The sequence below is a fragment of the Oryzias latipes genome, chromosome 2 (assembly GCF_053564925.1).
Source record: "Oryzias latipes strain Hd-rR chromosome 2, Olatipes_Hd-rR_3.1".
Classification (NCBI taxonomy): Eukaryota; Metazoa; Chordata; class Actinopteri; order Beloniformes; family Adrianichthyidae; genus Oryzias; species Oryzias latipes.
This window is the reverse complement of record NC_136238.1, coordinates 28,137,335-28,165,244: the sequence shown is the minus strand read 5'-3', so window position 1 is coordinate 28,165,244 and position 27,910 is coordinate 28,137,335. Positions and strand designations below refer to the sequence as shown.

At 41.8% G+C, this 27,910-nt stretch overlaps 2 protein-coding genes across 3 annotated transcripts; both read left to right on the top strand.

Moving 5' to 3' along the window:
* Positions 1 to 27,910, top strand: LOC144986805 (uncharacterized). The gene is made up of 3 exons (XM_078934990.1): positions 1 to 499; positions 4,826 to 4,981; positions 24,146 to 27,910. The coding sequence occupies exons 1-3, from the start codon at positions 355 to 357 to the stop codon at positions 26,698 to 26,700; spliced, it is 2,856 nt and encodes a 951-aa protein (XP_078791116.1). The 5' UTR covers positions 1 to 354; the 3' UTR covers positions 26,701 to 27,910.
* LOC144986262 (uncharacterized) lies at positions 10,745 to 18,728 on the top strand. Of its 2 annotated transcripts, none has more exons than XR_013650091.1 (2): positions 10,745 to 18,190; positions 18,526 to 18,728. XR_013650091.1 is itself a non-coding variant. In XM_078933942.1 (2 exons), exon 2 carries the CDS (start codon positions 11,828 to 11,830, stop codon positions 17,837 to 17,839), a length of 6,012 nt encoding a protein of 2,003 aa, XP_078790068.1. In that variant the 5' UTR covers positions 10,745 to 11,032; positions 11,368 to 11,827; the 3' UTR covers positions 17,840 to 18,728. The 2 variants fall into 2 exon arrangements, 1 of the variants encoding a protein (XP_078790068.1); XM_078933942.1 differs by having other exon boundaries at positions 10,745 to 11,032; positions 11,368 to 18,728.

The following is a 27,910-nucleotide window of genomic DNA, read 5'->3' as shown; positions in this document are numbered from 1 at the left end:
CAGACCAGCTGGTGGCGCTAAAGCACCATGACGCTGTTAGCCAAACAAAAAAGAAGAACAGCACGAGGCGCTAGCAGCGTTAGCTTGTTAGCAGGCTAGCAGCGTTAGCTTGTGTTGAGAGGTCGGTGGTGTTTTGTTGGGACGTTTGTGAGGTTTTTGGACAGAAAGGACGATACGTGGTTCGTGTGGGAACTCTCAGCATTTTCCAAAGTGTCGTAAATGAGTGAAGAAGTGTTGAACGGAAAGACAACGTGGATTGCTGTGATTGTGAGACTAGCAGATGATCGATCGGAGCTGCAGTGAAGAGGACGGCGGTGTTTGTGGGAGTTGGAGCTGAAGATCGGAGCAGGAACCATGTCTTCAGAACCTCAGGAAGGTTCTGTCAGAGAACAACTTTCTGCTGCTGAAGGAACCATCGTCCACAACGAGGAGGAGCTCTGTCGTCAGCGCAGACTGCTGGATAGCAGCTGGAACCCGCAGCTTCAACTCCACGTGGTTGGTACGTTCACTGCTGCATCCACCTGCAGACACAATAGATCCATGAACGTCTTTGCTTTTCTTCGTCTGAGCTGCTATCTGGATCCAAACTGTGCGGCTGGATCATTATTAGCTCCAATGTTGCTGCTGTTTTAGTTTCACCGCTAAACTGAGGGAGCAGTGTTGCCAGATAGTGGGACAGTTTCCAGCCCAAAAGTAATCTGAAAACCGACCCGACAGACCACAAACAAGCCCAACTTCTATGAACGAACCACCATTCGTGTTTATGTCTTTTTAAAGTCATTTGTGTTAAAGCGTTTAAAGTAACAGTCCTAACATCTTATGGTGTTTGAACCAGTGGCGGTTCTACACTAACGTACTGAGTAAGTTACTCCCCGCGCGAGTAACACTCCCCCCAACACACACACACACACACACACAATTTGACATCCTTTTATGTCCTCTATCTTCTATTTGTCCATTGTACACTTACTGTGATATTAGTGAACATCATTACCAACAATAATCCAGTGAAAGTTTTGCGTCACCTTAAATGAAGCAACTTTAGAAAGAGTTGACAGGACCAGATGTGATTTTACTTGGAGTTTCTTCATTTCTGCTTGATTCCATTCCATGTCATGCTCAACAACCCACAAAACACTCTTGTCAGTGTTAAATCTCACTTTTAGAATCTGTCTGATTGATTATATTTCAGACAAAACACGTTATTTTTGGTAGTTTATTATGGAATGAACAGATATGCAATCCAAATGAATACATTTGTACATCAAATAACGATACAGGGCATGCAATAACTCTCATTTATTTCAAAGTACAGTACATGTCATTTCTATAATGGGTATAACAGTGACATAGGTGATATTAGCGCTTTATGCCGTCTTTCCAGCTCGCTGGGTGTGTGTACCGTAAACTATGATGTAAACGCGCATGCTAAAAGTCAGTGACGGCTGGCGTGACCGCACTTCCACAGTTGTGGGCTCACTTGACCGCGGTTCAAACTGGATCTTAATAAATCAAACAGCAAATTCACCGCGAAGCTGCAAATAAATGTGTAAATATGTGGGCATTACATCAGTCTTTATTTTGTTCTGGACACCACTGGAAACACAAATTCATGATGGTTTCTCAGATCGTAGCAGCATTTCCGCCTTCAGCGATCATCGGAGCTTCGTGCCCCGCTATGCGAAGGCAGCTGGCGGTCCGAAGAACAAAGCTTGTCCGCGGTGCGTCAGGAGGAGGACCGCAGAAGGCGGACATGCAGCTATGTAGTCATGAGAAGCTGTGGAAACTCATCAGAAGTTCACAACCAACTCAAAACCCTCTTCTCTGCCGCTAACACAGTCTGCTCCTGGTGCGTGTGCGTCAGTCAGCAGCCGGACACACAGAGAAAGCAGTGACGTCATCGCCCCGCCTCCCCTCTGCTAATGCTTTTTCGAATTGAATATTGTGACAAGTTGCGCGGGGTGGATGTTAAAATGCAACTGCAATCCCCTCTTTGCATTTTCGTTTTAATTATGACACAGAATAAGCGGTTTTAAGTATAAAATGAAAAAGCATTTTGAAGTATTGCTTTTTCTTTTTAATTTTGAGTCAAATGCAGCTACATTTTGAAAATTAAAAAGCATTTCTGTTAATCCATTTTAATGGTCAAATTAGACATTTCTAAATGAATTTTGGTACACATTTACCATGGACCTTTTTGAAAACGAAATGTCAAATACCATTTTCTTTATCATTTTAATTAAGTGACAGAATAAGCTGTGTTGAGGAAGGAAATGAAAAAGCATTTTGGTGGATTGCTTTTTCATTTTATTTTTGAGTCATAAGACAGGGGGCCTGAATCCAAAACACGCTTTAGGTTTCAGGCTGAACAAGATAAACATTAACTGATCACACTAAAGCTAAACCTTTAACTCTTTAAAACTGTACTTTTTGAACATAAATATGAATAAAAACAGGATCATTAATCGGGAATAACTCAAGTTAAATCTTAAATAACGAATAATATTTTCCTCTCCATAAAATATGTTCTGTCAAAATTATACAAATATGAACATGCTGCAGAACAAAACAAAGCCTGTAAATATTATTAATAAGAACTAAATCAGCTCATTCAGTTTTCTTTGCTGTTTTATCATTTTTTATAGAGTTTAACTCCTTGCATCATTTTTAACAAAGTTCATTTCTTGGTGTGTGACGTCCTGTGTGTGTCTTTGTGAAACGCATCAGAGGGATTTGATTTTTTTAATAGCCTTTTATTGTGAATATGATTTTTAGGTCTTATAAAACATTCAAAGCTAAAGCTAAATCGTATATTTCATCAGTGGGATTACTCCAAAAATAAACCCGTTACTGTCAGCCAGTGTGAGATGGTCAGGTTTACTGAGGGGAAAAGCATTCATCATCACCATAATTTTAATGTCTTTGTTCTCTGAAAAAGGCTCGGGTTTCAACCTGAGTAGTTTGCTGGCCGCTTTGTGAAGCTTTTCAAAATAAATGCACCTGATTTTTCAGCATCGTCTTTTATAAGTAGGCGAGAAAAACCTTTGATTGTAGCTCCTCCCACACGCCACGGGAGCATCGGTTTCTAAAGACACTTTTGGACAAACGACCAGCAGCAACTTTGATGCAGATTAAATCAAAGGCAGAGCATTCCACAGCTTAGGATCGACAGCAGAGAATGCCCAGTCTCCTCTAGTTTTGGGCCTCGTCATGGGCTCCACAAGCTGGAGCTGACCCTCTGACCTCGGAGCACGAGCTGGTTTATAAATCTGAGTGAGGTCAGAATGTATTTTGGAGCCAGTCCATGTAGAGCTTTAGAAACAAACTATAAAATTCTAAAATTAATCCTGAAATTAGCAGGAAGCCAGAATAGGTGTAATGTGCTCATAATTTTTGGTTCCTGCTAAAAGTTGTGCAGCAGAGTTTTGAACTAACTGCAACCGGGAAAGTGACTTGTGGGAACCCCCAGTGTAAAGTGTGTTGCAGTAGTCCAGTTATGAAGAGATAAAAGCGTGCAGCACCTTCTCAAAAATACATATAGCAGCTGCAGCTCCTCCTCAGAGACAGGAGCTGTGCAGCTGCAGGACGGCACTTTGCAGGTTTCAGGCTGGTACAAACTCTGTGTTATAACAGGTAATAATAAACTGATAGTGGTGCAGATTCTTTTCTTTCCAAGCACAGCTACTACTGTGCGTCCCCCTGGCATCGCATCGGGCCAGAGAAGGACTGGTCTAATGAAAAAAATGTTTTATAATTATAGATTTGTCTACGAGCCAGATATGGCCATCAGAAGAGCCATATATGGCTTGCCAGCCATGGGTTCCCTGTCCTAATGTTTAACAACTCCTCGCCTTTACACACCAGAAGAGTCGATTGTCCTTCTGACAATGGTAAAAAAAACGGAAAAAAACAAAACAATATATTATATATTATATTATATTATGTATATCATATTTTTAATTATGTCTGATTGAAAGACATAATATATTTCAGACTTTTTTCACTTAAACCTCCCCCTTTCCCTGAAATCCTGATTGTTATTATAACTATCAATAACTGTCAAAAAAATGAAGGGGCGAAGGACCTCTGGTAGCGTTCCTTTTTGCACTGGGGGTGCAGTAGTCTGCGGCGAGCTACTCATGGTTCTCTCCATCTTGAACAGAGGTTGACAGCGGTTGTCCCGGATGCTGGACAGCTTAGTGTAACCCTGGTGAAATTCTGCGCTATCCCTTTAAATGACATTCTGCGCTGTTGCTCCTTATGAAAATTCTGGACTGTCACTTTAAATTTGCCGGTTCCCTTGCACTTTCATAATACCGCAGACCTAGGGTGACGTGGACACGCCCACTAATTGTGAGGCAGCAGTAACACACTTGTATTAATTTGGTGGTGGTGCTTTAAAAGCTCTCCTCCCCTTCTTTCGGACATGAACTTGTGCTGTGCCATACATCCAAGGCATCGGGAAGAAGAACGGGGGTTGGCAGGCAATTAAGGCTCCTGCAAACTATTTTTCTTTTTCTTCAGGAACGTGTTTTAGGCTGCACGCCGTCCTCTCCCCGCAAATAGGGGTTTAAGCTGCTGCTTTGCTTTTATTGTTTTTACTGTGATTTCTGTCCGGGTCCCACCCCCACCAGGACGGAATTTTGTATTTTTTTCATTTTATTTTTTTTAACTTATACACAACGTATTATGTGAGTGACAAATCACGCACAAATCCTAATTTACGCACGCACAAAGCAATAATATGCATACACAAATCCTCATTTACGCACAAATCAAGAATTACGCACGCACAAATCCGACTCAGTCTAATTTCTCTCCATAGGAGCAGGAACCATGTCTTCAGAACCTCAGGAAGGTTCTGTCAGAGAACAACTTTCTGCTGCTGAAGGAACCATCGTCCAGAACGAGGAGGAGCTCTGTCGCCAGCGCAGACTGCTGGATAGCAGCTGGAACCCGCAGCTTCAACTACATGTGGTTGGTACGTACTCGTGTAACCGCTTCTCCTCTTTGCTCTGCGTTGTGTGAAATTTGTGAACCTCAGGAAGCAACGAGACACCGGAGGAACTTTCTTGGAGCTGGTTTCTTTATTCTGGTTGTGACAAAATATGGCATCAACAAGTGGTGCTGCACTCCGATAATGCTCCAAAACTAAAAATTAGGGATGGCCCGTTGACACGGCGCTTCGGCACGCGAGTGTTTCGGTGTGGGTACCGGATCGACTCGGGCTGCCAGATTGTCTCGGGGTCCGAGCAATGATGACGTTACACTATTTGATTGGCTGTCAGTTGGCACGATGACGTATACGATAGTGATTGGTCAGTTACGGTGAACTATATTAGTATTATTTTCCGTTATTCGTGAGAAACATGGATGACTATTACATCGAATGTTTTTTTTTTTTAAATAAAAAATGAAGAACAAATAAAAATTGAGCAAAAAAGTGTGCTGTTTTTTGTAATTAGTTTTTTAATGCTTTCAACAAGTTCCAAACGGAAAATATAAACTTTACAAAATCATGACTGTTAAATCCAATGAAGTTCTGTAAATCCATAGTGTGGAATTCAATTAATGCTTAGGACTGGAGGCTGATCCTTTTGATTACAGTTATTAATATGACAATGTTTTTTTCTAAAATAAAGAAATGGAAACTCACATTTGGGAGAATTAAACCAGACTGCACACCACAAATAAATATTATTTTATACAGTCATACATTTGCTCAAATTGGAAAAATAAGTTTTTATTGCCAATGGTTCTCCCTTTAAAACATAAACAGAACATTTGTTCTGTTTATGTTTTAAAGTTTGCATTTGGTGTAACAAATAATGTTAGATATAACAAACAATTATGTCAGACACCTTTAAATTAAAAATGCCATTATTAGTTATGAGTGAGAAAAACTTTACAAAAGGAAATGTGAAATCGCTAAGTAGTTTGTCTAACTGGTGTTGCCGTAGGGTGATGTCAGCATTGGTCGAAAGAACCTGAAAAGATCTGGGAGCCCGAGGCGATCCGGTACCCACATCGGCACAATGTTTCGAAGTGTGTGTCAACTAGCGCAGATCACGTGGTTGGTGACGTTTGACCAGTGGCGCCTCCATAAACTTCAACTTCACCTGTTGGTCCAGGAACAGGTGGAGGACTTTTTGCTGAGTTCTGCCTTGTTTCACTGTCCGTCATCAGATACCGTCTCATCTTTGTCTTCCTCATCACCTTCTGTCATTCATGTTGGCTCAGGACCATGCTGCTTTGTCTCATCTTCCTCTGTTGCTCTCCTATCATCTCTTTTGCTCTTTCTGCCGTACTTTTCTACTTAAAATAAGAATATTTGTCTAATTTCTCTTCATTTTCTGAAAATTGACATACATAATCAGAAAGCCTTTATTGTCATTGTTACACAAGAAACTTGTGACAACGAAATTTCCGGTGCTCTCCAGCTGCTTAAACAATAATAATAGATAATCTTCTAACTAATGACTATAGGTAACTAAAACAAAAACACACCAAAATGTTGCGTTAACACAACAACCAGTGCTTAAATAGTGCCATAAAAATGAGTGGCGCATGTGACAGGGACAACCTTGTATTATTACAAAGTAATGGTGCATCCACCACCGCTGATGATGTGGAGTATTTGCACACAATACAGATCAGGTGATCTAAAGTACAGTAAACAGATTGTTAAAAGACCCACAGAAAATATTTAACAGACATGAAAAGAAATGTTGTGATTTGGGATGTGTGTGTGCGTGCATGCATGCTGAAACCGGTGCTCGCGTGATGCAGGAGGAGAGGGGGGAAAGCGCGTGTGTCAAATCTAGAGGTCCTGGGTTCAAGGCCAGCAACTTACAATTTTTTTATTTGCTTTGCATTTTTTTTTTCTTCATGTGATGTGTGTTTTGCTGTCAATCTCTTCTCACAGAAAACGTCACATGTTGTGTTTTACGTTGTTCTTTTTAATCATCATTAACAACATTGTTTTGTTTTACGTTTTTCATCATAATTTCCACATTATAGTGTTACAAGGAGATTAGCTGGACTCCTGACATCATTGTTTACAAAGTTCATTTCTGGTTGGTGTGTGACGTTCTGTGTGTGTCTTTGTGAAACATATCATGGATTTGCTTTTTTAAAAAACTTCATGATCGTGATGTTTCCTTTGATCTTTTGTCCATTTTCAACAACCTTGAATAGCTTATTATGAGTAAGCTTATGAACACTGACACATTTTTTAGGCACCTATAATATCAATAAATGCATCATTAGCATCTTGAAAACATCCTAATAATAATGCTTGTAAATGTGTTAACTAAATAATTTAATAAACCTTATTAGACTTATTGTACTAATAAATGTCTTACTTATACCCTATAAATTCATTTATAATGCTTGTTAATGTGTTAAAAAAAGCTTGTTAAGGAATCTTCATATAAAGTGTTACCAAGGATTTAAAGTCAGAGATTTTAGTGTTTGGTTCATCTCTATAATGAAACGGCTGCTTTAAATAATGTCTAATTGAAAGAAAAATTCAATTTGAGACTTTATTCACTTTTGAAAACTTGAAGTTTAAATATAAATAATAGAAAAAATAAAAGTAACAGCATTGAAGCGAAGTGACACATTTAAACCGAATTAATCTCCCAAAAAAACAGAAAACCTTTTTGTTACAGTTACTTTTTTGACTTAGACAAAAGAAAAATGAATAAAACTTCAGTGTGTTCATGTTTAGTTTTGTTACAATTAAACTTATAAACATTAATATAATGTTGGTCTTTTTTGTCTTAAATATATCAAACATGCTATTATTATATATTTGTTCAGAAATTACAGTTGCTCTGGCACAAACATAAATAAATATTCAAAAAAATTAAATTACAACTGAAAAAAGTCTTTTTTTCTAAACTTTAATTTAGGTCCGTGTTTCAAGATGGGTTGATGGGAAGGCAACATCCACACTGACCGTTTGCACATGCTACATTCTTGACCTGCATTTTCTTCCACACCAGTCTGCTGTGTGGACACAGTTAACTCTGACCTTTCCGGAGAACGTAACGGTCTCACGTGTGTGCGGTTGCTCCTAATCTGACCTTCATCAGTGTCAATAATGTACGACCTAGGTGTAGTTGCATGTTGTACTACTGTCCCTTCTTTCTTCTCTCTTGGCAGCCATACAGTTTGACGTATTTGAAGAACCATCAGAGGATGGGCCTAGTGACGCCGATCGTACTGGCGTTGCTGGTTTTCTTTGTACCGTCTCTGTTTGGTTTTGAATTGGTTCACATTTGGCCATCTTGGGAGAAGTGTCACAGGCTGTTGTGGCAGTGTTGTCTTCAGCTGTCTGCTCATCAGCAGCTGTGCAGGGGAGTAGCCGCACTCCAGTGGTGTAGCCCGGTAAGAGAGAAGTGCTTTTGTCTTCTCACCTCCTCCTTGTCACAGTCCTTTAACTGTGGCTATACTCTCTCAGCTTCTCCCTGGAGTGCTGGATGATGTGAACAAACCCGTACTCCGTAGCGAGGTCCTTGAACTTTTCACTGGCGTACTGCGGTCCATTGACCGACACCACTGTCTCTGGGATCCCATGACGACTGAATGTCTCCTTCATGGCAGCTATGACTTTCGCTGCAGATGTCACATTCAGCTTGACCACTTCGATGTACCTTGAGAAATAGTCCACCACCAGAATATAAGTGTCCTTATTCCAAAAGAACATATCCGTACCAACCCGCTGCCAGGGCCCCTCCGGTAACAGTGTGGTCAGTAGTGGTTCTCGATGTTCTGCTTTATGTTGTGAACATGTGTTACAATTTTCCACAACCTGACTGATGGGCACCGACAAACCTGGCCACCACACAGACTGACGAGCTCTAGCCCTGCATTTGACTATGCCCTGATGTCCATCATGAATTTGTTTCAGGATCTCTTTCCTCATGTTTTGTGGAATGACCAGTCTCTGTCCTCTCAGCAAAAACTCACCCGCCAGATTGAGATTGTCTTTTTCTAACCAATACTCCCTCAGCTCCCGTGGCAGCATGTGCTTTTCGAGCCAGCCTGTTTTACAGTACTGGATAACTTTCACACAAACTATGGAGTCCTATACTGTTCATAATTAAATAAATATTTAATTAAATAAATAAATGTGACCTCATGTAAATACACAATCAACCAATAAATCTCTCATAAATATATAAAAAGATCAGGAAATTGTGAAAAACATGCACACTGATTTTAAATTAGCCATTATATTATTCAATATATTTCATTTTGCTTTAAAAACCTGTTCATTATTTTAAATCAACATTTTAAAATATTTAATTTATTTATGTGGAATATATTATATTTTTACATCTTTTTTCAGAACCTTGGATTTCAAAATCAATATTTTCCAAAGTAGCTTTGTTTTTATTTCATGTTGCTGTTTTTCACAATGGGCGATTTATTTCATGAAGAGCTTTTTCAGGAGAATGTCTCTGTCTGTCAATCAAACTAGACAAGGCAGAGACACTTTTGTGATTGGCAATTCCTTTACTCAGACATAAGCAGCAGCACCCTGACTACATCGATCGAAGATGCTTCACCAAACGCGATGGTGCAATGCACACCCCTCAACACTAGGGGGAGTATGCACCTCAACACATCAACAGTGTTACAAGAAATTGGTCAGTTTTGGTTCTAAATTTGCGGATAAAAGTGGCTTTGGGCGAGTGTGCATAATTTAGCTGATTTTGTGGTTGGTTCGGCAATTTTCATCTTCTCATGAACGTATAGTAGTGGTCTAAGTTAGGCTGAGTGGTTGTTGGAGTTCCACTAAGCTTCTATGAACTGGAGTTTCCATGAACGCACCATGCCGCGTGTGGTAGGGGCTACAAGCTAATGTTTTTAGCCTTATAGCCACATGGATCGGTTGCTTGTGCTTATCTTAGTAACAATGCATGGATGCAAAATGTACATGGCGAGTGTTAAGATGTCAGAAACGTCATCGCAGGAAAGGTTCAACATTTTCCTTGAGAGGGAAAAATAAAACCAGAGGACCTGATTATAATCATTGTCTCATTGAAAATAGAAAAATATAAGGTTCAGGAGGCCTCAGCAGGCTTGTCCCGCTTTGCACAGCTGCCTAGTCTGACTCTGTCGGTCCGCCAGCTCGCCTCCTGCGAGCCGACATAAGGCACGATGTGAGCTCTGAGTGAAATGCGAGACAATGAGGAGTGTTTCAACAGGGGACTGTAAGCTGTGGACGACCGGAGCTCCTTTGTGGTTTGGTCCACACAAACCCTCAAACTACAAAAACAGAGTTGTCGATATTTGCATCTTCAGCGGGAGAAAGATTGTTTGACTCTATTTGATCTCTAATGTCAGCAAAGCCGCGCAGCTATCGCTGAAATATGCCATCTCTCCATCACACCGCTGAGCGGATATCCAGGAACATGAGTCGATTTCCATGGATGAGCCAATGAGGGTTTAGATCCCGCCCACTTTCACTGATTGACAGAGACATTCTCCTGAAAAAGCTCTTCATGAAATAAATTAGTCATTGTGAAAAACAGTAACATGAAATAAAAACAAAGCTACTTTGGAAAATATTGATTTTGAAATATGAGCTTCTGAAAAAAGACAGAATTATAATAATATTCAACATGATTAAAAATGAATATTTTAAAATGCTGTTTTAAAATAATGAACATGTTTTTAAAGCAAAATGAAATATATTGAATAATACAATGGCTGTCACGCTGATCAGCGGAGGTGGTTGCCTCCCTGTGACCTGGAGTGCGCTGTGCCTCACATGAACGCGCAGCAACTCACACATGAGCGCGCAGCAGCCTGCGTGCGCTCAGCACGGAGGACAATACACGCGCGCCGTTACCAGCTGAACTGAATGAACGCAATCAGCGCGGAAGCTGGGAACGCTTAAAACGGCATTTCACCACTGCTTGTGTAAGAACTGAGCTGGATGACGGCAGTTTCCACGAACTTGGATGCTAAACTCAAACCACTGCGTGAGTGGGGCTTGGACTATAAAGGGCTACTGGTAAGCTCAATGCTGGACTTTAATATGTCACATTGTTGTATTGGATTAAAAGAAAAAATAATTAAATGTTGTAAAATGTCCTACAAATGTTTGTTTTGAAATTATATATATTTGTTAAACTGGAAAAAGATAATTATTGGTAAAATAATCTACTTAAGTTAAGATAAATTGTATTTAAGTTTCCTACAATTTAAACTGAGTTGTTGGTTTAATTTTCTTGGTTACAAATTGTTGGTTTAGATTTCATCTTAATTTACTTACCTGGTTTACCTTATGTTTGATTTAAATATGCTGAGCAGTTTATTGATTAAAGGTTTTGTTTTGATTGTTTAAAGGTTTTTCACCTATCCCCACTACTTCCTACTTCCTATTTTCAACAATGTTCAATAACTTCCAACTACTACCACCTACTGCCAACTACTGTTGCTAATAAAAGACTTGGAAAGAGTGAAATCCTTGGTCCAGTCCTGTCCCTTTGCAAGTGTGGGAGCACGCAGTTTACAAATACACTTGACAGTGAAAAACCAAGTGCGACAGTGAAAACCCAAGTGCGACAGTGTGAATCACGTGCAACAGTGTGAATCACGTGCAACAGTGTGAATCACGTGCAACAGTGTGAATCACGTGCAACAGTGTGAATCACGTGCAACAGTGTGAATCACGTGCAACAGTGTGAATCACGTGCAACGGTGAAGACTCCTCTTAAAGCCCACCACCAAGAGGGAGGGAGAAGACTCCACAAAGGGGGCCTGGAGACTTACCTGCCGTCCATCCAACAGCTAAAGAAAGAGCAGCATGGCCGAGTCAAAAACACTCGAGGAATTAAAAGTGGAGCGGACCACAGCAAAAAGACTTTTTTCCCGATTGACCAATAACATTGTGAGGACCCACATGGAGATGTCTGTGGAGGAGCTACAGGAAAACTTCAAAGTGCTTTCAATGGAGGGCTCCAGAGTCATTGAGGCAAACGAAGACGTGAAAGCCGCATATCTGGAACAGCGCAACGCAACAGAGGGCGCACCAGGGCTGAGCGATCTACAAAGAGCCGACATAGAAAAGACGGAGAAAGAATGTGAGCAAAGATTAAAAGAAGTTAAGCTCCTGGTTCGAGAGACATTGTGGGCCTCGTATGGGGAAAAAGAACTGTTGCTGGCGCTTCAAGTTGCAGAGGCAGAGTGTGAGAATGTCTCTTCCACTCAGCCAGACACGCCACTGGGGGCATATGATTTTATGCTCACCAACCTTGAGAAGCTGGTGTACAAGGTCAAAAAAGAGCATCAGATCTGGAATCGCTGGGCGCCACCTGCCGAGCAAAGAGACTTTGATCGCCGCCTTAGAGAGCTAGAGTTATGCCTGCCCAAGTTGGTGTCAAGGAAGGCTGCCTTCATTAAAGCAGCAAGCATCAAAGAGGACACTGAACGTCACCCTGTTACAGCCCACAGCAGTGTAGCAGCTATAAAGCTCAAAGCCACAGCTCTACCAAAGTTTACCGGCATTCAACGTGACTATTACAGATGGAAGGGAGAATGGGAGGCTCTGCAGAAGCAAGGGGAACCAACCGGGTCCAGAGAAGTCCGGAAGTTTCAACTGCTCGATAGTCTCGAAGAGAAGGTGGCCAAAGATCTACGTCTGTCAACTTACGCAACAGCAGATGAGATCTTCAGAGTCCTCGAGAACCGGTATGGGAACCAGACTGCCATTGCACTAGAGATCATTGAAGAGCTACAAGCCATTCCACCTGTCAGGGGAAACAACCCGAGAAGAGTTGTGGAGCTGATCCAAGCTGTTGAAAAAGCGCTCTATGATCTGAGTCAACTAGACAGTGCAGAGGCCTTAAAGAACCCCCTAGTCACAAAGTCCATAGAAAGCAAGCTGCCAGAAAATCTGAAGAAAGATTGGTTGACCTATGCTGCGGACCAGAAGAACTTTGTGAACCACCAAAATCGCTTTGATAAGTTGCTTGGATTCCTGCATTCCCAAGAAGCAATTTATGAACAATTAGAGCAACTGAGGGACATCGACCCTGCCAAAGAGAAGACAAAGGTTGCAGTAAAATACGCTAGAACAAAGACCACAAAGTCTACTAGTGAAGCAGGCTGCACAATCTGCGGAGACACAAGACACAAGAAAAAGCTTTACGTCTGCAGAAAATTTAGGACCTCAAAGCTGTCAGAGAAAAGAGACGCAGTGCAGCAGCTCGGCGCCTGCAGGAGATGCCTTGAAGTTCATAATGGCGAACCCTGCAGAAAATCCACTTACCTGTGTGGCAACCCAGAGTGCAAAGACCAACACCACTATCTTCTGTGTCCATTATCCAGAGACTATTCCCAGAGGTCATCAAAGTCCACGCCAGTGAGAGCAGAAGGAAAGAAATTCACTGAGGTCCAAGAAGCATTCTTCTCCAAACTTTCACCTGAGCTGGCCCAGCAGTGTCGAGACGCTTTCTGCAACGTCATGTCTCGTGCATACAACTCTGCTGCAGCTGAGAGGGGCCTTCTGGAGGAGCATGGCTTACACGAGTATCCAGTCATCTTGATGCTCCTCAATGTCACTGCCAACGATGGACAGAGAGTTGGGACTCTCATTGATCTGGCTTCTGACACAAATTATATAACGCATCAAGCTGCAAGCAAGCTGAACCTTCAGAGTGAGAACGTCACATTAGTGGTCCATGGCGTTGGAGGAATGAAGGTGTCCGTTGCAACAAAGCGTTACCTCCTCAAAATACGTGTGAGCACTCCAAGAGGGACTCTCAAGTCACATCAACTCATCTGCTATGGACTTGATGAAATTGCAGAAGTTCATAGACATGTTTCAGCTAACAAGCTACAGAGGATCTTCCCAGATGTTGCCTTCAAAGACCTCGTGAGACCCAAAGAGATCCAGCTACTGATTAGCCACAAAGAAGGTCAGCTCGTACCTCAGAAAGTTCGCTCAATCGGTGATCTGGTGCTCTGGGATGGCCCACTAGGCAAGACGGTCGGAGGCACGCACCCGAACCTCTTTGAGGAAGTTACTGTAACAGCTCATACGTCAAAGACTCACTTTGCAAGATCCATGAGAACTGCGGCTGTTAAGTACAATGAACTTACTTCTAAAGAGTCAGTTTCCCGTCAGTACACTAACCAACCTGAGGTCCAGTCCAATACAGCCACCAGCAGCAAAGAGTTCCTAAAATGGTGGAAATGGGAGAGTATTGGAGCTGCCTGTGAGCCAAAATGTGGAGGTTGCCGCTGCGGGAACTGCCAGCCTGGAGGAAAAGAAATGACACTCGCTGAAGAAAGAGAAATGGAGATCATAAGAAATGGCCTGACTTATGTGACCGGAGATGAACACAGCCCTGAACCACACTGGCACGCAAAGTATCCGTGGACCGCAGAGCTGGAATCTCTGCCCAACAACAGAAGAGTAGTAGAAGCAACTTTCCTCAGGACAGAAAAACAACTGTCGAAAGAACCTGAGTGGAAGACAGCCTACACCTCACAAGTTCACGAAATGATCGTTCGTAAAGCTGCAGTGAAGCTGTCCAAAAACCTTCTACAGAGCTGGACTGGGCCAGTGTGGTATGTCAGCCACTTAATTGCACCAAACCCACACTCTGTCTCCACCCCAGTGAGATTGGTGTGGAACAGCAGTCAGAAGTACAGAGGTCTCAGCCTGAACGACATGCTGATCAAAGGTCCAGATGTCCTGAATCCAACAAGAGCCGTCCTGCTGAGGTTTCGTGCTGGGGTCTTTGCTGCGCTTGGTGACATCCGTAAAATGTACAACTCTGTCTGGTTGGAGGAGAGAGAGGTCCATCTGCATCGATTTCTCTGGCGTGACACGGAAGAGTCTGAGATAGAAGACTATGCTATCACCAGGGTAAACATCGGAGATAAACCTGCCGGTTGCATCGCCCAGGTTGCCATGCGAGAGACTGCCAACCTACCTCCATTCAGTCACCTAAAAGAGGAAAGACGTGTACTTGAAGAAGATGCATATGTGGATGACATCTTAACTTCTCACAACAACCTTGACCATCTAAACCTCCTCACGTCTAACATCGAACGCATCCTGAGAGCAGGCGGGTTCTACATGAAGCCTTGGGTCTATTCAGGTCAAAGTGGGAGGAAGCCCAGAGATGAGAAGACAGAGCACCCAGAGGTTATGATCCTGCCAAACCAGCTCACCGAAGATGACAACAAAGCCCTTGGCCTAGGCTACACAATAGACGACGACAAACTCCATGTTATGGCTGCAGTAAACTTCTCTAAAAAGAAGAAAAAGATGCGCCTCGGCCAAGACCTGCTTAAGGAAGAAGTAAGAACCCAAACTCCAGATCCGCTGACAAGAAGACAACTGCTGAGCCAAGTCTCTGGACTATATGACCCCCTTGGACTTGTGACTCCTGCAAAACAAAAAGGGGCCATTCTTGTCAGGAGAGCCTTTCAGGAAGCAAAAGCAAAGTACTCTTTAGAAGAAGACACCTGGGATGCTGCCTTATCCAAAGAACTCAGAGAAGACGCCATAAAACTGCTCGAAGAATATGCTGTCCTGAGCCAACTTCGATTCACTCGCTCCCTGACTCCATTAGATCCATGCGCACAACCAACTGGCATTACCTTTTCAGATGGCAGCAAACACGCATATGGTGCTGTGATGTACCTTCGTTGGAGCTGCAGGGATGGTGTCGTCGTGAGACTGGTCGAGTCCAAAGCCAAGCTGACCCCTCTTGACCACAAAGGTGATCCTGTTAAAGCAGAGGTATGTGGAGCAGTCTTTGCAGCTCGACTGAAGAACTATTTCCAGAGACACTGCAGAATTGACGTCAAGGAGTGGTTTCATCTTGTTGACAGTCAGACAGTCCTGGGCGCCATTCAGCGTGAGAGTTATGGTTACCAGACCTTCTTCGCGAATCGAGTAGGTGAGATCCAGAGCAGCACAAACGTCGACGACTGGTGGTGGATTCCAGGACAAACAAATATCGCGGACATCATCACCAGAGGGGCCAGTCCTGAACTTTTGACTGAGGACTCTGAGTGGCAGTCGGGTCCAAAGTTTCTTAAACTCCCTACAGATGAGTGGCCGAAGAAATCCGCCAGAGACGTTGCTGCACAAGCCAGAGACAATGTCGCTAAAATCCAGAAAAAGACTTTTACAGCAATAGTTACCAAGACTCACCTGAAAGACCATAATCTAGTCAAAGACTCCAGAAGACCACCTGCAGGAACAACAATCAAAGAGCTGGTAGACGAAAGGCGCTTCAGTGATCTGAGGAAACTGGTCAAGACCATTGCATTCATCTGGAGAGCAGCGAAGAAGTTTTTACATGTCAAGACCAAAGATAAAGAAAAGTGGGAGGCAGTACAGTCATCGGGTGTCATCACAGTCTTTGAAAGAGAAGATGCATTCAGAGACCTCTGCCTCGCGGCACAACAGGGCGTGAACTTTCAAAGTACCACAACAGACAGGCTCGTTGTCTACAGAGACCAGTCAACTGGACTTTTAGTGTGTGGTGGCAGAATCCAGACCTTCAAAGAGGACCTAAAAGCTGTTCCCCTTCTACCATTCCAAGCCTGGATATCTACCCTCTTAGCCAGAGAAGCTCATGGAGAGGGGCATGAAGGAGTGGCTGGAACCCTACTGAGAATGAGGAGGAAGGCATGGGTCATCAAGGGAAGAATTCTCGCCCAAAAGGTCGTAATCAAGTGCATCTTCTGCAAAAAGGCCAAAGCGAGAACCTGTCGGCAAATCATGGGGGACTTACCTGAGGAAAGATCAAGTCCTGCTGCACCATTTCAGTTTACATCCGTTGACCTGTTTGGACCATACCATGTAAAGGATGATATAAAGAGGCGAGTGACCATGAAAGTATGGGGCGTCGTTTTCTGCTGTATGTCCAGTCGAGCCATCCACGTTGAACTAGCAAATACGCTATCAACAGAATGCTTCCTGCTTGCCTACCAGAGGTTCACTGCCGTCCGAGGCCACCCCCGAAAAATCTGGTCTGACCCAGGCACAAACTTTATAGGAGCAAAACCTATACTAAAGGACATGTATAATTTCCTGAGAGAGCAAAACGAAGCATCACTAGAAGAATATGCCACCAGAAATGGAACCCACTGGACATGGAAGATCCACCCTGCTGATTCACCTCACAGAAATGGGGCTGCTGAAGCTGCTGGTAGAGTCACCAAAAGAGCTCTGTTGAGTCTTCGCAAGGTAGAAGGCCTTACTTTCAGCGAGTTCCTAACAACACTTCAGCTAGCTGCCAACCTAGCCAACGAAAGACCCATTGATGCCAAAATCCAGAGTCAAGAGGAACGCATAGAGTCCATCAGTCCAAACACCTTGCTGCTTGGTAGAGCCTCAACGAGTGGAGACTTCAAGTCATTTGATTACACCACCTACCCTCTGAAGAGACTAAAGGAAATTCAAAGCCAAGTCAACTACTTCTGGAAGTCCTGGAGCCAACTGGCCGGTCCCAATCTATTCATTCGCAGTAAGTGGCATACTGCTGAAAGGAACGTTGCCGTTGGAGATGTCGTTTGGCTCTGTGACCAGAACGCATTACGAGGTCAGTTCAAGCTTGCAAGAGTGGTTGGTGTGAATACTGACAAGAGACGTGTTGTTCGAGATGTCTATGTAAAGGTCTCCCCAAGTTATGGTGCTTTCAGTGTGGTGAGGTCTCCAAAGCCAGTTCCTGTCGCTGGAGATTCTGAGTCCTCCAAGAGCTGTCAGAGTACCATCCTGCATCGAGACGTCCGACGCCTCGTTGTCCTCTTGCCAGTGGAGGAGCAAGTTCAGAGAGACCAGCTCGCCTGAGGAGGTACGATCTTTCAGGACAGTGTCACAAGATCGAGTGGGAGGTGTCACGCTGATCAGCGGAGGTGGTTGCCTCCCTGTGACCTGGAGTGCGCTGTGCCTCACATGAACGCGCAGCAACTCACACATGAGCGCGCAGCAGCCTGCGTGCGCTCAGCACGGAGGACAATACACGCGCGCCGTTACCAGCTGAACTGAATGAACGCAATCAGCGCGGAAGCTGGGAACGCTTAAAACGGCATTTCACCACTGCTTGTGTAAGAACTGAGCTGGATGACGGCAGTTTCCACGAACTTGGATGCTAAACTCAAACCACTGCGTGAGTGGGGCTTGGACTATAAAGGGCTACTGGTAAGCTCAATGCTGGACTTTAATATGTCACATTGTTGTATTGGATTAAAAGAAAAAATAATTAAATGTTGTAAAATGTCCTACAAATGTTTGTTTTGAAATTATATATATTTGTTAAACTGGAAAAAGATAATTATTGGTAAAATAATCTACTTAAGTTAAGATAAATTGTATTTAAGTTTCCTACAATTTAAACTGAGTTGTTGGTTTAATTTTCTTGGTTACAAATTGTTGGTTTAGATTTCATCTTAATTTACTTACCTGGTTTACCTTATGTTTGATTTAAATATGCTGAGCAGTTTATTGATTAAAGGTTTTGTTTTGATTGTTTAAAGGTTTTTCACCTATCCCCACTACTTCCTACTTCCTATTTTCAACAATGTTCAATAACTTCCAACTACTACCACCTACTGCCAACTACTGTTGCTAATAAAAGACTTGGAAAGAGTGAAATCCTTGGTCCAGTCCTGTCCCTTTGCAAGTGTGGGAGCACGCAGTTTACAAATACACTTGACAATGGCTAATTTAAAATGTGTGTGCAGGTTTTTCACAATTTCATGATCTTTTTATATATTTATGAGAGATTTATTGGTTGATTGTGAGGTCATATTTATTTATTTATTTAAATATTTATTTATTTATTTAATTATGAGCAGTATATAGGACTCCATAACAACCAGGGTCGGAATGTTGTTTTTGTCTAATCTCTCTTAGTCTAGGTTCTGTAGCAGGAATGCTCTGAACTAAAGAGTCCACAAAGACTTTGACCTCTGCTTCGTTGTTTAATTCTTCTTGTGTGAATGTGTGGGTTACCGGTGCTCTTGACAGTGTCTCTTAATGGCTTTGAAAATGAGGCCAGATAAGGGAGATACTTTCGTAAGTAGTTGGCCATGCCCATAACTCTCCTCACTCCCTCTGTGTCTTGTGGTTCAGGCATCTCCATTATAGCCTTGACTTTGTTTGGATCTGGGGAAACCCCTTCAGCTGCAACACAGTGGCCTACAAAAGAGATTTTATCTTTAGAGAATTCACACTTGCCGTTCGTTCAGTGTCAGTCCCTCTGCTTCAAATCTCTGCAGAGGCCTCTTTGTGAAGCCTCTCATCGTGCTGCTGCCTGTCCTCTCCCACGACAACAACATCATCTGCATAGCACACCACCCCCTTGCCCCCCTCAAGCCTCTTTGACACCCGGCGCTGGAAATGCTCAGGAGCTGATGAAATCCCAAAAGGCAGGCGGTTAAATGCGTATCTGCCAAAGGGTGGGATGAACATTGTTGAAAGTCTAATTTCTTCCGCCAACGGGATCTACCAGAAGCGTGAGGTGGCATCCAATTTTATGAACACCTTTGCTCCAGACAACATAGCTAGTGTGTGGTCCACTGCTGGGAAGATGTGTCTCTCTTGTCGCACCCACTTACTCAGGTGTGTCATGTCCACACACAACCTTATTTTCCCTGGTTTGGCTTTTGGTGCCACAACCAAGCCTGCACACCAATGTGTGGGTTGTGTCACTCTGGAAATTACACCCGCTTTTTCTATACAATTCAGTTTCTTTTTTACTGCGTCTCTCAGGGGTAGCTGCACTCTGCGTGGAGTTGACAGCGCGTATTGGACCGCTCCTGGCTCCAACTCGATGTTGTATGGCTCTTTTAACTTCCAGAGACCAGAGAACACTGTGGGGTACATAGCCGTGAAGTCCACTGCTTGTGTCTGCACTGCACTCATCCGCTTGATGAGCTCTGGAGCAGTTATTACGGGAAGGCCTAGCAATGGTTTATATCGTCCATTAACCACAGGCACATCTTGCATAGTTGTTCCTTTATAGAAAGTTAGCTCCCATTTGAAACATCCCCTTACATCCAGTTTCTGGTTGCCTGGACCATACAGCAGTTTGCATGGTGGTTGCAATGTCCCATGTCCCTGTGGGGAGTATATGCTGCTCGAGTAACAATAGTTCTGCCTCGGCGCAAAGTTAATACATTTGGGGAGAGAAAAAAAGAAAAAAAATGAAATACCTAAACAGTACGAACGTGAACCGAACCGAAATGGCTGTACTTTTTTTTTTTTTTTACTGCGGTGGGTGTTGTTAGTAAGACTTGGAATGGTCCTGTCTCCTTCCACATTTGCACCCAATCTGGGAGTCAGGACTTTCTTTGTTGGAATGCATGTGGCTTGTACACTGACGCGGCTTGTGTATGTAAGAAACAAGCTTAATACGTGAAAATGAGTGGGTGCGGCTTGTAATCTGGTGTGCTTTATAACCCGGAATTTACGGTACTTTTAACAGTTCTCTCCTAACTAAAAAAAACCACTAAAATACACAACACAACAACTAATTTTGTATATTAACACTTAGCAAAATCAACCATTTCACTAAAATGAATCCTTTAATGTTAGACTAGTCATGTTTTCCTTTTTTTCCCTATTTTTTTTTTCCTCTTTTCCTCTCTTTCTCTCTCATGGTCACACACACGCGCACACACACACCAGTCTGCGCGCCAACAGTGACAGTAGAGCTTCACTCTGACACACGCAGCTGCATGATCTAACTCATACTGTCTCTAGTTTAACAACTACTTCTTTCCATTCTTCTATATTCAGCTGTCCTTTCACACCATACTTTATCTTTTATTTTAACATATATTGTAGACTGGCTGTTTGGTTGTATTTGTATATTTTTTCGTCTCACTGTAAAGGAGCCCCGTCAGGGGATTTACTCATATTACTAACCATATCACAACTGTAGGCCGCTGAAATTTCAACAGTCCGCAGTCCACACTTTTGACTTTGGCGAAAATAAAAAAAAATCAGAGATTACTCTGGTGACTTTGGCCAACCAGGAGATGTGGAACGCTATGTCCTGAGTTCCTGGTCCAGGAAGATCGAACTAGCTCAACTCTCCGACACCGAGGTCACTTTGATATCTATGTAAAAATATATATTTTATGTATGTCTATATATCAATACAATTTTATATATTTTTCCTTTTTAATTAATTCATTCATTTATTTTTTTACTGTTCCCTGCCACATGTACTGCCTTTTTACAGCAGTACTCCAGAGAGGGTCTCTAAAATGCCTCTCCTTCTTTTTTAGTGCTTTTTTTCTTTTGCATGCTGGGACTGGTTACCCGTAGCCAGAAACCTTTTCTGCTATTTTATTCTTTGCGCTGGGACTGGTTACCCATACAGTAATCCCCCTGTATTTGCGGGGGTTACGTTCCTCACCCCCCGCGAATAACGAATATCCGCGAATAATTGATGCTGTTTTTAAATCTCCCGGAGCCTCTTCAGAGTAAGAACCTTTTTCTGCCGTTTGGGTTAATTTCCAGAAGCTGGAGATGCTGCAGGGCTTTTATTGGCTTTTATTAACCTTGTCAGAATGGTCACAGCTCGAACAAGAAAAGCGCAGCCTGCTCATACACTCAGCTGGAGGAGAACGTTCAGCCAACGCGCACCCAGGTAGCCCCTCTAATCCACCAGTCACCAGCCCACCACTGAGTGACATACGCTGTGGTCCAGCAACTGGCAGAAACAGGGGGGCGCCGGCTGCTCGCAGCGCTATCCAACTCAGGGTCTTTATGCTTTACAGAGTATATCGTTTTTCAAAATTCGCGGAATGAGCACTGTTCTGCTTCTCACGCTTGTGACGTCACGTCATCTGCGGCCACCCTCGAATGGGCGGGGCACGAATATTAAACCACGATTGGGCAGGGGATTACTGTATAGCCAGAAACCTTTTCTGCTATTTTTACTCCCAACACTGTGGTCGTATGCAAAACTCACTCAGTCCTGTGGTTCATCATTTCCGGTCGGATCTCGTCAAGCCACCGCTGGTAGATGAGGGTTAGACCTATGACGCTGGCCCGGCGAAGAATTCACGTCCCGGGACTTTCTTCCGGACAGCCTATATTGTCCGGGCGTGATCACGACTTCAGCGCGTCATCCTCAGTCCACCACTGGTGGGTATGTTGAGATCTGGGTCACGGTACCAAGATGTCAGGGTGCTGACTTTTTCTTTAATAAAGAGATGAATCACACAGGAGATGAGAACTTTTGCTGGACTACAATCGGTCTGTGACGGCGCGAACTGTCACAGAGGAGTTCTGACTTCTCAGTGTATCCGGTCTGGTTTTATTGGTGGCAGGAGTTGATAACATAAAAGTGGGTCATTCAATCAGGCAGTTCAGGAACATCATATTCTTGTATACAGTGATCCCTTGATTATCGCGGGGGTTACGTTCCAAATAGAACCCGTGATAAGCAAAACCCGTGAAGTAGAAACCTTTATTTTTTTTACAATTATATACAAGGAAATACACTATTATACATTGAAAAGAAAGAACAAACCATTTAACAGGCTAAATCAATTGTTTTTTTAACAAATAAAGGTACTTTAGAAACGTTTTTTTCAACAAATAACTTCTGTAGTGTGCTGTCAAATAATAATTTCAATCATCGATAAGAACAGAAGGCTTTAAATTGCGGAGATTAGCTCCGCCCACCGCGACCCGAGTGGATTAAACGGAAGAAAATTTAAAATGATTATGAAAAAAATAAAAAAGTACAGTGGGACAGATAGTGACTCCGGTCTTCTTTTTCACTGCTCTTCATACTGAGCCGCTGCATCCTCTGCAGCGTTTTTTCCTTTTGAAGCCCGCGGTGCAGCTGCAGGTGTGTTTGTTCGGGAGAGGAACATAGTGATTGACAGTTGTTGTCGCTCTTTTTTCTTCTTTGCTATAAGATCCTTATACACCGACATGCCCCCATCGATTATGTTGGCGAACTGTAATGAACGGCTCATCAAAGGGTCCCATTCTTGAGCTACTCGCTGAGTGACTTTTTAGCCAATCAGAATGCAGAACACAATGCACAATCCAAATCCGTGAAGTAGCGAAACCGTGAAAACTAAACCGTGATATAGCAAGGGATCACTGTAATCAGAACCTTTCAGGTCATTGTTTTCTACTGAAAGATAGAACTGAGATGAACATATCATGGTGATAATAGCATGTAAGCAAATGATAATTACATAACCCTAACAATGGCGACACAACTTTCAGTTTTGCGGCCAAAATTTGCGATTTTGCCATTTTCGCGTTTTTCTACAACATTGGAAAAAAAGTTTTTTTTTGTTAAGAATTTTTTACGAAATTTGAGAAATGTGCCGCTAGTCTAAGTCTACATCTACCTCTGGAGTTTGTGTCCTAAAGGGCTTTTATTGAAAAGTATGCACCACTGCTACCCATCGTAAAATCATCGCAAAAGGACGAACCTGTAAAATTTGCTACCCAGTACCAACTTTTACAAATTTTTTAGGGATCATCCCATAAATTCTTGGGCATCAATGGTAAGCTGCTGTGAAAAAGTTGCATTTACTAGTTGTAGATTTTGAACGGTTTGCGTGTGTAAAGCTTGCAAAACTGGTACAGTTATGGCTCTTGGTTTTTTCAATGGAATACTGTGAAAATTGAATACATGCATCCATTGCTGGTACTGAACATATTGAAAAACACTAAATATGGACATATAAAGAATGCGAGATTGGTTTGCAAAAATCACTGTTGCTAAGGACATCAAAAAGTTTATTTTTTCCGATTTGTCTGTAACTGACGTCAATCTGTTTGTTATCCTCAAGCGACCAGGATTTTTAGCATAATTAGCATACGCAGCTTTGACAAGCCTTGATAAAGGTGGGCAGGGCGGCTGTGCTGCGTAGAGATGGGTGGCAGTGGTGCATACAGGCTGGCGGCGGGGGCGTTTAGGGCCTTCAGGCGATACAACGCCACTTGCGGCTTGAATAATACACTAGTAATTTAAATGATGTGCAAACCTGATGTTTCTTGCTGTTTTGGGTATAAAATGCAAATGGGCTGTTAGATTGAGTTAATGGTATTTATTAACAACACCCAAAGTTCTGAAAACCTAAAAAAGGGGCTCTTTTTGTATTTCTGCAGTCCTCCCCCAGCATTGGGTGACTGAAGATCTCTGCAACCGAAAAAGGAACTTCAGAGTTGAACTTGAGAAACTGGACCCTCCGAATTTTAAAGAGGAACTGGAGGAACCAGAACCATCACCGATTAAAGAGGAGCAAGAAAGGCTCTACAACAGGCAGCTTGATCTGAAGCAGGAGACTGATACCATGATGGAGATTCCTATTTATGAGAAAGATCAGAACAATGAAGCAGATCTAAACAACCAGCAGAGGAACTTGAGAGTAGAACATGAGGAACCAGAACCTCCACAGATTAAAGAGGAACAGGAAGAACCAGAACCTCCACAGATTAAAGAGGAAAAGGAGGAACCAGAACCTCCACAAATTAAAGAGGAACAGGAAGAACCAAAACCTCCACAGATTAAAGAGGAAAAGGAAAAACCAGAACCTCCACAGATCCTCTTCATCTGTCAGGAAGAACAGCTTGATCTGAAGCAGGAGACTGATACCTTGATGGAGATTCCTACTTATGAGAAAGATGAGAACAGTGAAGCAGATCTAAACAATCAGCAGAACTTTAATGTAACTGATAGTCAGGATGAAGAACGAAACCAACATGAAGAATCAACATCAACTACAGATGGAGAGACAGAATCAACATCAACTACAGATGAAGAGACAGAATCAACATCAATTACAGATGAAGAGGCAGACCCACAGAACAGAGATCAGAGGAAGAGAAGACACAGAAGTCATGTTCAAAGTGTGGGCAGCTCTCACGTGTCAGAAAGTCAGTGTGGCTCTGATGTTAAAGTAAACTTCACAAACTCACCTTTGGTTAAGAAACCCAAACAATCTTCAAGCGAAAAGAGACTTTCTACTGTAAAGTCTGGTGAAAGCTCAAGAATTGTTAGTAATTCATTTGCCAACACGAAAAATGAGTCTAAGGACAGACTTTGCATCTGTACAAAAAGCAGTAAAACTTTAGGTCACGGGTCTCAGTTCAGAACTGATTTAAGAACTCAGAGACTTGAGAAGCCTTTATCTTGTAAAGAATGTACAAAGAGTTTTGATCATTTATCTTGCCTTAAAAGGCACATGACAACACATACAGGAGAAAAACCTTTTTCATGTAAAGAATGTGCAAAAGGCTTTAGTCAAAAATCTGATCTCAAAAAACACATGAGAACTCATACAGGAGAGAAGCCTTTTTCTTGTAAAGAATGTGCAAAAGGCTTTAGTCAAAAATCTGATCTCAAAACACACATGAGAACTCATACAGGGGAGAAGCCTTTTTCTTGTAAAGAATGTACAAAACGCTTTAGTCAAAAATCTGATCTAAAAAAACACATGAGAACTCATACAGGAGAAAAGCCTTTTTCATGTAAGGAATGTGCAAAACACTTCAGTCATAGATTTTCTCTCAAGACACACATGAGAACTCATACAGGGGAGAAGCCTTTTTCTTGTAAAGAATGTACAAAACGCTTTAGTCAAAAATCTGATCTAAAAAAACACATGAGAACTCATACAGGGGAGAAGCCTTTTTCTTGTAAAGAATGTACAAAACGCTTTAGTCAAAAATCTGATCTAAAGAAACACATGAGAACTCATACAGGAGAGAAGCCTTTTTCTTGTAAAGAATGTACAAAACGCTTTAGTGGCATATCTGATCTCAAAACACACATGAGAACACATACAGGAGAAAAGCCTTTTTCGTGTAAAGAATGTACAAAACGCTTTAGTCGCATACCTGATCTCAAAAAACACATGAGAACTCATACTGGAGAGAAGCCTTTTTCTTGTAAAGAATGTGATAAAAGTTTTGGTCACATATCAAGTCTCCAAAATCACATAAAAACACATACAGGAGAAAAACCTTTTTCGTGTAAAGAATGTACAAAACGCTTTAGTCGCATACCTGATCTCAAAACACACATGAGAACACATACTGGAGAGAAGCCTTTTTTTTGTAAAGAATGTTCAAAACGCTTTAGTCGTACTTCTGCTCTCAAAACACACATGAGAGCTCATACAGGAGAGAAGCCTTTTTCATGTAAACAATGTAGAAAAAGTCTGAGTGGTTTAGCTAGTCTTAAAAGACACATGATAACTCATACAGGAGAAAAGCCATTTTCTTGTAAAGAATGTTATAAAGGTTTCAGTCAAATAACAGGTCTCCAAAATCACATGAGAAGTCACACAGGAGAAAAGCCTTTTTCTTGTAAAGAATGTAAAAAAAGCTTTAGTCAAATATCTCATCTCAAAACACACATGAAAACTCACACAGGAGAAAAGCCTTTTTCTTGTAAAGAATGTGAAAAACGTTTTAGTGCTATATCTAATCTCAAAACACACATGAGAACTCACACAGGAGAAAAGCCTTTTTCTTGTAAAGAATGCAGAAAAAGTTTCAGTCATGTATCTAGTCTTAAAAGACACATGAGAACTCACACAGGAGAGAAGCCTTTTTCATGTAAACAATGTAGAAAAAGTTTCAGTGATGTATCTTGTCTTAAAAGGCACATGCGAACTCATACAGCAGAAACGCCATTTCTAGACAAAAATTGTAATTAAGAATAGGAAAAAGAGTGGAAAAAAAGGTTTTTCAATTGTAAAAGCATTCCCGATGGTATTTTATTTATTATTAGGCAGTTTTTAGCCTTTGTTGTATTTAAGACATTTTCTGCAGTACAGTAGTAATTCATATGAAATGCTCATCTAAATGCTCTTCTGCTAGGTCATAGCACCTCACAAGTCCAAGCTAACATTAGTGTAAAAGAAAACTTTGAGCAATATTAGAACCATACAGTTTAGAGCCAGATAGCAGATCAGATGACGAAAAAAAAGATGTTAATGAATCTATTTGGATGCATCAGAATTGGAGCAGCCATGGGAGTCTTTGGCCCGCCCAGGTCATTTGCTGTGTCAAAAACTTGACCTTTTTCAAAATTCTAGTGAGGGGGAAGATGAGACGCCGGACTCAATAATGAAGATGCTATCAAAGCAACCTAAGATTTCTTAACATGGACACAGAGCCACATGATGGCCTCCATACCACATTGATGCAGTCATTCAATTAAAAGGAGGCACAATGGGTTATAGAATGCATAGAAATTAAGTTTTCTTAAGTATGAAAACATTCTTTTTTGGTTTTTCTGATAATCTGATTTTCTAAGACACTGTTTCTAAGGGTTTCATCATCTATAAGCCACTGTTATCACATTGATAAAATAAATAATGATTCTATACATCATGAGTTTCACTTTTGTAATGAATGACAAAAATGTTTAAGTTGTTGATGTAATTAATTATTTTAGATACACCTGTAAATAGAAATGTGTTGTTTTGAATTATAAGGATAAAATTTGATTTTTGATGAAATGTTACTAATGTTCCATTTTTGTTGATTGAGTTTTATTAGTAAATTTGTGGACTTTTATTATATTGTTTAAATTTGTGAAGGTTAAGCATTGTTGCTGTTTATGCTGAGACAGTGTTGTCTAAGTCTGTGTGTTACCATGACAACACTAGAATTATTTTAACACTTCTCTAATTCTAGCGATTTTAATATAAAATGATGTTGCAAATAACAGTGTTGCGAAAAAAAGATTTAGTAAAAATGTATGAAAGAAGATGTGGATAAAGAACCAGACTGGTGTTTGTGTCTGGTGTTTCTTGTGATTCATGTTTTCTAGTAGACATTAGAACTATTCCTCTGTTCTTTTTGGTTCTCAGTGTTCTGTTCCAGTCTTTACTGTGTAGAATAAAGTGGACAGAAACATCA

Excerpts from the sequence above, each read along its gene's own strand:
- LOC144986805 (XM_078934990.1), top strand. The coding sequence starts at position 355 with ATGTCTTCAGAACCTCAGGAAGGTTCTGTCAGAGAACAACTTTCTGCT. Across the intron at positions 500-4,825 it reads GCTTCAACTCCACGTGGTTG|GAGCAGGAACCATGTCTTCA; the intron begins GTACGTTCACTG and ends TTCTCTCCATAG. Across the intron at positions 4,982-24,145 it reads GCTTCAACTACATGTGGTTG|TCCTCCCCCAGCATTGGGTG; the intron begins GTACGTACTCGT and ends GTATTTCTGCAG.
- LOC144986262 (XM_078933942.1), top strand. The coding sequence starts at position 11,828 with ATGGCCGAGTCAAAAACACTCGAGGAATTAAAAGTGGAGCGGACCACA.